Source organism: Centropristis striata, chromosome 22, assembly GCF_030273125.1.
Source record: "Centropristis striata isolate RG_2023a ecotype Rhode Island chromosome 22, C.striata_1.0, whole genome shotgun sequence".
NCBI lineage: Eukaryota > Metazoa > Chordata > Actinopteri > Perciformes > Serranidae > Centropristis > Centropristis striata.
Window position 1 is genome coordinate 25,173,447 of NC_081538.1, and position 10,030 is coordinate 25,183,476.

General features: G+C 36.7%; 1 protein-coding gene across 1 annotated transcript; it reads right to left on the minus strand.

Annotated features, from left to right (window-relative positions):
- Positions 1-773: 773 nt before the first annotated feature.
- On the minus strand, positions 774-8,695 carry ndufb2 (NADH:ubiquinone oxidoreductase subunit B2). Its single transcript, XM_059325710.1, has 4 exons — positions 6,770-8,695; positions 6,448-6,580; positions 2,606-2,687; positions 774-881 (listed from the first exon to the last, which is right to left on the minus strand). Exons 1-3 carry the CDS (start codon positions 6,856-6,858, stop codon positions 2,607-2,609), a joined length of 303 nt encoding a protein of 100 aa, XP_059181693.1. The 5' UTR covers positions 6,859-8,695; the 3' UTR covers positions 774-881; position 2,606.
- Positions 8,696-10,030: the final 1,335 nt, after the last annotated feature.

Below are 10,030 nucleotides of genomic sequence, written 5' to 3' on the forward strand. Positions count from 1 at the left end.
TTTTTGATTTTGTGGCCAACTGTCCCTTTAACACACTTCAGCTCAGTGTTATTAAACAGAAAACAACTTTGTTAGGTTGACTCTTCAGCTTTAAGAGCCTCTCTGAACAGTTTGAGACTTCGAGGTGTTTCACACGATCCGAACACAAAGAACCAACTTACAATATTAGTGTTATTAATCACTGATTTCCTACTTTGTTTCCTTACACTACACTTTTACCTTTTGAACTCTTTGCATGTCAAGTCATTGAAAACACAAGCTGGCCCGCAGGCAGGGTTTGTCATAAGCTGTAGTATTCATCGTACAGAATCTGTCCTCTTTGTTTATGTTTTTGTTGCTTTTTAAAGCCGCTCTCTTGGCATTTGTGTTTATGTGCGTTGGTTCTTGCAATGGTTTTTTCCCCAGATTTAAATGGCTTATGATTTAAAATATACAAACACTGGCTAACTGTGACACTGTTAATGCATTTTGTTTCTGCATTTTAAAAAATTGCGTGTAAATAAAACTAATGAAATAACATGCTTGTCTTGTCAAGCCTAATTGAAGATTTATAGACTTTTATACCTGACCGTTTTGTTAATTTCAAGAATTGGTTGACATTTTTATCTAAGAAAAATCTCCTGAGTACATTTGAATAGTTATTTCGGTGGATTTTCATTCCAGCTCAATTTATCAGCTGCCAAATTTGTAATATGAATTTTTCCCTCTAACATTAGTACTGTATTGGCCTCATAAAAACCCCAAATTTGTCTGACTCTAAAGAAAGACAACAGTTTCCCGTATTTAAAGATTTTATTTGTCTTATGTACAGCACCGACTTTCAAAATATCCTGAAGATTTCCACAACAACTTGTCCAGCAGCTTGAATCCCACATGGTGACCTAAAAAAAAATGTTAAAAACAGTTGAATCAACATCTCTCCAGAACTGTTTAGACAAGAGGCGCCTCAGGCAACACAATTATTTAAATGAGTTGTTAATTCAAGGTGTTAGCTGTCAAATTTAGTTAGAATTACTTGGGAGAAAATCCTGTCAACAGCAACTAAAGAACAGTAAGATTGTACAGAATGAGAAAAATAGTATATGGTTACTGTTGAGGATATCCCTAATGGGAATTATTCTCTGAAGACATTTTCATGCGTCACAGCAGGAAAATCAATCAGTCACATGTTCCTGGAACAACTAATTAAAAACAGCACCTATGTTATTAGTAACACCTGTGATTTTCCGACTGACAAGTTAAAAGTCGACAGTAAAAAGGCCTGTTGTGCCGTTATCCCTCTTATATGTAGAGCAGTTACAGTAATATTTTAGTGAGGTCTGATTAAAAAATGTACTGCAGATGACACAATGACACAATGAAAGCGTTTTATAAACATCTGACACCGAGTTATCTTACTAATATAAGAATAATGTTGAAATACTGAGGTTCAAATCACTATTCCTTTATAAATGAGAATCATTAATATATCCCACTGGCAGCAAATCAACATTTGGAGTTAAAATAATAAATGACAGGCTTGTTTGTGGGTCTTACAGATGAGAGATGTAAACAAACCTCTTACTGACTAGCTGGACTTTACTAGACGTTTAATCAGCTCTGACTGAAGAGGCTCCAAACACGTTTCAAGGCAAGATATCATTCAGTCGAGTTACATTAGTCTGCTTTATTCGTAAATTCTAAGTTTTATGCTGTAATATCGGCCAATTAATCGGCTTTATCGTGCTCTTAACTATTGTTATTCTATCAGCCTTTAATAATCCACTACTGTGTGACCTCTTGGTTAAAAAAAAACTTTTGACAAACTGAACTTTCTTCACCCATTGGTTTATATATTGTAGAAATAAAAGTTGTTATCCTGATTGGTAGGTGTACCAGTGTTCATTTAAGCCAGGGATGGGCAACTTAAATGCTGCAGGGGGCCACAATTTTTCATGGACACTACCACAGGGCCACATATAGGACCGTGCACTTAACCAGATATGATGAAACTGCAATTTTAAATACAGTACAGGCCAAAAGTTTGGACACACCTTCTCATTCAATGCTTTTTTCTTTATTTTCATGACTATTTACATTGTAGATTCTCACTGAAGGCATCAAAACTATGAATGAACACATATGGAATTATGTACTTAACAAAAAAAGTGTGAAATAACTGAAAACATGTCTTTTGTATTTTAGATTCCTCAAAGTAGCCACCCTTTGCTTACTAGAATATAAGACATGTTTTCAGTTATTTCACACTTTTTTGTTAAGTACATAATTCCACATGTGTTCATTAATAGTTTTGATGAATTTACAATGTCAATAGTCATGAAAATAAAGGAAAAACATTGAATGAGAAGGTGTGTCCAAACTTTTGGCCTGTACTGTATGTTAACAGTGCAGTAACTTAACATATTTCATGCTTAAATGCATGTATAACAGTATAAATAGGAATACAAAAGGTTAGAAGCAAATAAAAAATAACCACTAACTGTGATTGCTCAAATGCATGTAGTTGTACTGAGGGCCACTTCAATTTAGGGTGCGGGCCCTATGCGGCCCCCGGGCCTCCAGTTGCCCATCCGTGATTTAAGCAAAGAAAACAGCAGAAATTTACCTTATTCGACATCCTCGTCATCTGGTGGGATGCTGAGCTCCTCATCTGTCCACTGAGAGGGATCAGGCCAGGGGAAGTGACCCTGCACAAGAGGTAAGAGGAACCTTCATTTTAAGTTAACCGATGATGGTTCTATCTGGCTTTATAGGTTTAGCAAGCTGAAGATAAACACAAAAAGTATGTTAATGATCTTAACAGAGTTTCAGCTCTATCAAACCTGAGTTATGATTCCTTAAATATCTGACATGGACAAAGAGAACTGACTACACGATGAACAGCAGAGCAATATATTTTCACAGGTAGATTTTTTTTTAAATTCAGCTGTTCCTAGTTTTCAATTGTTACTCCAGATCTAAACTGGAGCTTCTAAAACACAGAGGGGTAAAATCATTTTATAAAATGAAGCTCCTGGTCAGATTTGTGCTTTTACACTCAGATTCTATCACTGCAGCCCAGTTTATTATTCTATTTGTCATAACCAAATTATTCAGAGGGTTTGTTGCCATTTCATATTAAGTGCTTTATTCATGATGCAGAGGATGCAGTTAGATACAAGTAAAAGTAAACTGGTATTAGCATCAAAATATATGTAAAGTGCAACAAGTAAAATAACTCATTGTGCATAATGGTTAATTCAAGAATAATTTATGTTTGTTATATTATAATTTAAGCAGTTTATCAAAACCGCCCTGTTTGATCATAATTTAATTTTTTTTGTATAATTTGTGCATGGAAGACCTTTAAAGGTATCAAATAATTGTAGTGAGGTAAAAAAAACAACAACAACAACATACAGTCATGGCCAAAAATATTGGCACCCCTGCGCTTCTGTCAGATAATGCACCACTTCTCTCAGAAAATCGATACAAATGCTTTGGCATTCACATGTTTATTTCTTTTGTTTGCGTTGGAACAACACAAAAAAAGCTGAGAAAAAAAGCCAAATCTGATCATTCCACACAGAACTCCAAAAATGGACTGGACAAAATTATTGGCACCTTTTCAAAATTGTAAGAAATAATTGTTTTTCAAGCATGTGATGCTCCTTTAATTTGTAATTAAACTCACCTGTGGCAAGTAACAGGTTCTGTCAATATAGAAATCACACTTGCAGCCAGTTAAAATGGATAAAAGTTGATTCAACCTTTGTGTTGTGTGTCTGTGTACCACACTGAGCATGGAGAATAGAAAAAAGAGCAGAGAATTGTCCGAGGATTTGAGAACCAAAATTGTTGAAAAGCATGGACAATCTCAAGGCTACAAGTCCATCTCCAGAAATCTTCATGTTCCTGTGTCCACTGTGCGCAACATCATTAAGATGTTTACAGCCCATGGCACTGTAGCTAACCTCCCTGGACGTGGACGGAAGAGAAAAAATGATAGATTGCAACAAAGGATTGTTCGGATGGTGGATAAAGAACCCTGATCAACTTCCAAACAAATTCAAGCTGACCTGCAGACACAGGGTACCACAGTGTCAACTCGCACTATCCGTCGCAGTCTGAATGAAATGGGACGCTATGGTAGGAGACCCAGGAGGACCCCACTGCTGACACAGAGACACAAAAAATGTCAAAATGTACCTAAGGAAGCCAAAATCCTTCTGGGAGAACGTCCTGTGGACAGATGAGACCAAAGTAGAGCTTTTTTTGTAAAGCACATCATTGTGCGGTTTACAGAAAACGAAATGAGGCCTTCAAAGAAAAGAACAGGGTCCCTACGGTCAAACATGGTGGAGGTTCACAGATGTTTTGGGGTTGCTTTGCTGCTTCTGGCACTGGATGCCTTGACTGTGTGCATGGCATCATGAAATCTGAAGACCATCAAAGAATTTTGGGGCGCAATGTAGGGCCCAGTGTCAGAAAGCTGGGTCTCCGTCAGAGGTCATGGGTCTTCCAGCAGGTTAATGACCCAAAGCACACTTCAAAAAGCACCGAGAAATGGTTGAAGACAAAACGCTGGAGGGTTCTGAAGTGGCCAGCAATGAGTCCAGATCTAAATCCCATAGAACACCTGTGGAGAGATCTCAAAACAGCAGTTGGGAGAAGGCACCCTTCAAATCTGAGAGACCTGGAGCAGTTGGCAAAAGAAGAGTGGTCCAAAATTCCAGTAGAGAGGTGTAAGAAACTCATTGATGGTTACAGGAAGCGATTGATTTCAGTTATTTTTTCCAAAGGGTGTGCTACCAAATACTAAGTTTAGGGTGCCAATAATTTTGTCCCGTCCATTTTTGGAGTTCTGTGTGGAATGATCAGATTTGGCTTTTTTTTCCTCTGCATTTTTTGTGTTGTTCCAATGCAAACAAAAGAAATAAACATGTGAATACCAAAGCATTTGTAATTTCAACAATTTTCTGGGAGAAATGGTGCATTATCTGACAGAAGTGTAGGGGTGCCAATATTTTTGGCCATGACTGTATGCCTCAATTTAAGTGGAGTAGAAATATTAAGTAGCAGAAAATGGAAATACTTAAAACTATACTTACTAGAATTATACATACACACTAGCGCTCAAAAGTTTGGGGTCACACAGAAAATGTCTGTTTTCTATGAGAAGAAACTGTTTTATAATTTGAATCTGTACAAATTAGTGGTCGACCGATACAGGTTTTTTAAGGCCATTATGTTTAAGGCCCGATATGTGCTGCCCATTTTTTGGGCCGATTCTTGAAGCCGATATTGCCTTTTCTCCCTCCATTTACATGATAAAAATGACAGTGATAACAAATGTTACACAAGTTTCAATTTAAATAAAAAAGAAACATTTATTAACACAAATATCGGCCGGCTGATGTTTCGGGCGACTTCTAGTACAAACCCCAACTTTTCCTCTAGATACTCAACCAGCCTGAGGAAGGGTCATTTAATTGCTTACACAGGACAATATATAACATATTACATAACAAGTATAAGAAAATCTGCCGTTTCCAGCTTTCATAGTCATTTACCACATTAACAATGTCTAGACTGTATGTCTGTTATTTTAATTTTTAAAACGTGTTCTTTTATTTGATAAATAAGGACATTTCTAAGTGACCCCAAACAGTTGAGTGTTACGACCAAGGTTATAATAGTTTTGGATTTTTCATTAGTTTTAGTTTTAATTTCGTTGTGAATTTTTGTTTTCAAATTCAGTTAGTTTTAAGAGTGAGTTTGCTAGTTTTAGTTTAGTTTTTATTTTTTGAAAATGCTTAGTTTTAGTTTAGTTTTTATTAGTTTTAGTGTTAGTTTTAGTTTTTTTGTAATGGGCTATGTGTTGGGTGCCAGATTCAAAGAGGTCATAATAAATTTTGCCTTTATTTCCTTTGGTTTATCATCTCAGCCCCAATAAGGTTATTAACTATTTTGAATTTTGGTTGGAGTGTAGACATCCCAGTCTCAGTAAACATATTTACCATGTGTTGCATGTTCAAATAGAAACACTGAATTATGAATGAAAAAAGTTGACAAAAACGAAAATTAAGGACATTTCCACTATAGATAGATAGATAGATAGATAGATAGATTACTTTATTCATCCCCGAAGGGAAATTCGGTTGTCACAGCAGTTCGGTATTCAAGTACAATAAAATACAATAGAATAAAATAATTTTAGTTAGTTTTAGTTAGTTATGTAACCACACAATACAGTTTCAGTTAGTTATCGTTTTTTTAAAAACTCTAGTTTTTATTTTTATTTCAGTTAACGAAAATGTGTTTTCAATTCTAGTTTTCGTTATTTCGTTAGTTTTCGTTAACTATAATAACCTTGGTTACGACAGGTAAGTTATTTGTCACCACTACATCCACCTGCACCAGGCTACAAATGGTGCTGGGTGGTGTACACCACCCATGTGTACTTACGAAGACCAAGTCAGGATCGTGCCAGAAGTGCCAGAGGATCCAGAACCACATGGCTCCGCTGATCAGCTCCGAATGGAACACCTGTCTCTTGGTGATATGGGGATAACCCCGGTACGCAGGACCATCGCTTCCACTATCACATTAAAAAACACAGTTAAAACCAAGACCAAGCCAGAATAAGATAATGTGGAATATACACGTATATTTAAGATAGCAGTGTTAGTTTTAAAAAGCTGTTTTGTTTAATTTATTGTTGTTTTAGCAAGTCGTTTCTGAAGCTAACGATATTAGCTCAGATGCTAGCGGGCTGGACGGTACTTACTTTCGGGTCGTTATCTGTTGTGTACCGCGTCGTCTGAGGAGCAGGGATCCCGTCCGGAGGACTCCCAGCGCCCTTCCAAAAGAAGACATGGCTGCCTATTAGCAAACACCAGTCTTATTTTTGGTTATTTGTTAATGTTTCTACGAGATATTTGCCCTGCTCTTCGAGGAGTCACCTTCTCCTCTTGTCAATAAACGACCTCCCAACAGCGAGGGCTGTGATTGGACAGAGCTTGACGACATCCGTTTTTCCTGCGTGCTGATTGGTTGAATGAAAATAACACATTTAAAGCACAGCGCCCTCTTGTGTTCTCCTGTTGACATTACATCCCTTTGAGTTATTGTTTTATTATTTTATTTATAGTTTTCTGCACATTTTAAACTTAACACACACACACACAAGCAAGATGGATCTAAAGTGACCCGACTGAGTTTTTATTTTCTAGATCTTTGCCACAAATTAATTTGATCATTCAGTATTACAGGTTTTCCTCAATCAACATGTTTATGATCATCATACATCCTAATTTTTGTTTTAATTTCTTACTTTTTGAATAAAAAACCTTTTTGTATTACTACGCTTCTGATGCACAACATGGGGCAAAATTTTCATTATGGGTTATTGTGTGTGTAATTTTAAGGAAAAATTAATTTAATCAATTTTGGAATAAGGCTGTGACATAACAAAATGTGGAAAAAGTGAAGCGCTGTTAATACCTTCCAGATACACTGTATGTGTGACAAAATTATACATAAACGTGTTAATTATATTAAATATATGAGTGTTTGGACTCTCTTACTGCTAAAGTAACTATTTGATACAAATTACTATTATTATAGTATTAGGTCATTTAATTTTGAGTCATTTTTGACCCATAATGACCGCTTGTAATAAATAAAAAATAAAAAATTCAAAGAATACTTGGACTATTCAATTATAAAATAAATTGATTTTAAAAGATAGAGCAAAGAAACACACAGCCAGCGTGAAGTAACATGGGAAATGAATGCGGGTCATTTTTGACCCATGTTCTACATTTTTTGTTCTTACATGTTTTTGTGTTGTTGCATCAGTAGTTCTACTTTTGATACTTTTGATTTCACTTCCTTGAGTTAAGTTTTGCATGCAAGGCTTTTACTTGTAGTAGAGTATTTTCAGAGTGTGGTATCGCTTCTTTAACTTTGAAGTGAAGGATCGGAAACATGACATGAATTTATTTAGTTGGCTGAAACTAGCTGCATTTTGTTTAGATGTAAAACGTGCCTGAGAAAATTTGTTATGACCATCCTTGGCTTAAAACACTGAGCTGTTTACCCATTTATACCTAGCTATACCATTGGGTCATAACATTTGTAACAAATTAATTTTTGTTAGTGTTCAACTTTTCATGTATTTTATTAACATATTAGAGTGGGAGCACACAAAAAAACAAATTACAGACAGAAATTCAAAAAACACAAATGTTTATAGATCACTAAAAGTTGTAATTCCCTAATTACAAACAAAAAAAAAAACTAAATTAAAGTTGGGGGAAATGATCATAACCTCCACATTTTTGCCTGCATGGCCCACTAGATGGGGTCAAAAGCTAAAACAAAGCTGGTAAGGGTGAACTCATCCGGATGATGTACTGTTTTGTGTTTTACATGTCAGTTTGTCACCTTGTAAGGCCTTTAATGTCGGTGTGAAAAGTGTCAGTGGGAAATGAAGTGCTTGTGTAACTTGTAAATACACAGATTCCTTAAATTGTAACAAAGGTTGAGGCTTTTTCCCGTCACGTTTGCATGAAAAAATATTTCCTTGGGTGGTAGAGCTCAAACAACCACGAACAAATGTTAAAACATGTGCCCACAAGGTCACCTCTCTGTCTGCGTGGGCAGGTGGTGGTTTTTCACTTGAAACAAGAACTTCTCAGGATATCGTCACACTGTTAAAATAAACGCCTAAGTAATTTTTTGTCAAAATTGGGTTTTTTTTGCCCAAATCATCTCCTCATGACGCCGGCCACCTATGGTAAAATCTCCTACATCCTCAGTTGATCAGATAATGTGATTTAACCCCTTTAAGATAATGGCCTATGTCAAGTGTGTGACTTAAGTGGATTTATTATGCCTAAAGTCAAAATAAAATGTGACTTAGGCAATTTTTTGAGCATGCCTTTGTGACCTAAGCAAGATATGGTAACACTTTATTTTGAAGGTGTCTACAAAAGAGTGAGCGTGTCATAAACATGACATGGGATGTGTCATGAACATTAATGACACTTTGAATTAACATTAATGCTCATGATACTTGTCATGTCATGTTTCTGACAGGCTTGTGTGACTCTTATGTAGACACCTTCAAAATAAAGTGTTAGCATATCTTGCATGAGTCACAAAGGCATGTTCAAAAAATTGCCGAAGTCATTTATTTCTCTTAAGTTACATAATTTATACACAGTGGTATTACTATGCCAATAGCCATCCTTTGTTACATCCTTCTTGAGTGAAATGATCAATAAATGTCATATGTTACACTTTTGGTGAAGTTTTTTGTGTTTCCTGCACAACTTGAAACAATGAGTTAGGCGATTATTTTAACAGGGTGACGATTTCAAACAAGAACTTCTCAGGATATGAACACAGGAAATAATAACATTTTGACGAGAACGCGCACGGCGCCGCCGCCCAAGAGTGCTCGACCCCGGGGCCGTGCACTACAAGAAAGAAATCCTCGACGCCATCTTGTTCCCAATCGACAACGGATAACGAATTTCGTTTGACGACAGGACGTCACTCTTTATCGCCCGATTCGAAGCGGCAGTTTTCAACTTAACGGGTTAAAAAATATACATTTACGTCGGCTCATGTACCTTGTAGGCACAGGAAAGCCGCTTAACGGAATTAAATAGACACACAGTGCGCTGTTACCTAATGGCGCCTGGTCGTAGCTGCTCTCCGGTTGCGCCCCTCTCCCCTCACAGCTCAGAGCCCGCCCACAAATACCAGCTGCATGACGTCATCAAAAACCAACCGTTTCTCACAAAATCACTCATTTTCACCGAGTAAAACGGCCTTTTTTGGTCATTATTGTAACATAAAAGAACTGCGATCATCTTCAGACCACAACGGTGACGCATACATGTTATCCTCTTCGAGAAAAAAACAAAAAAAAATCGACAGCGACCGTTTTTTTTTAATATAAATCGCTGCGTCCTCCACAGCCGTTTACTTTACGAACTATTTCCCGTTGACGGGTCGGCCCAAACTTTTATACCCT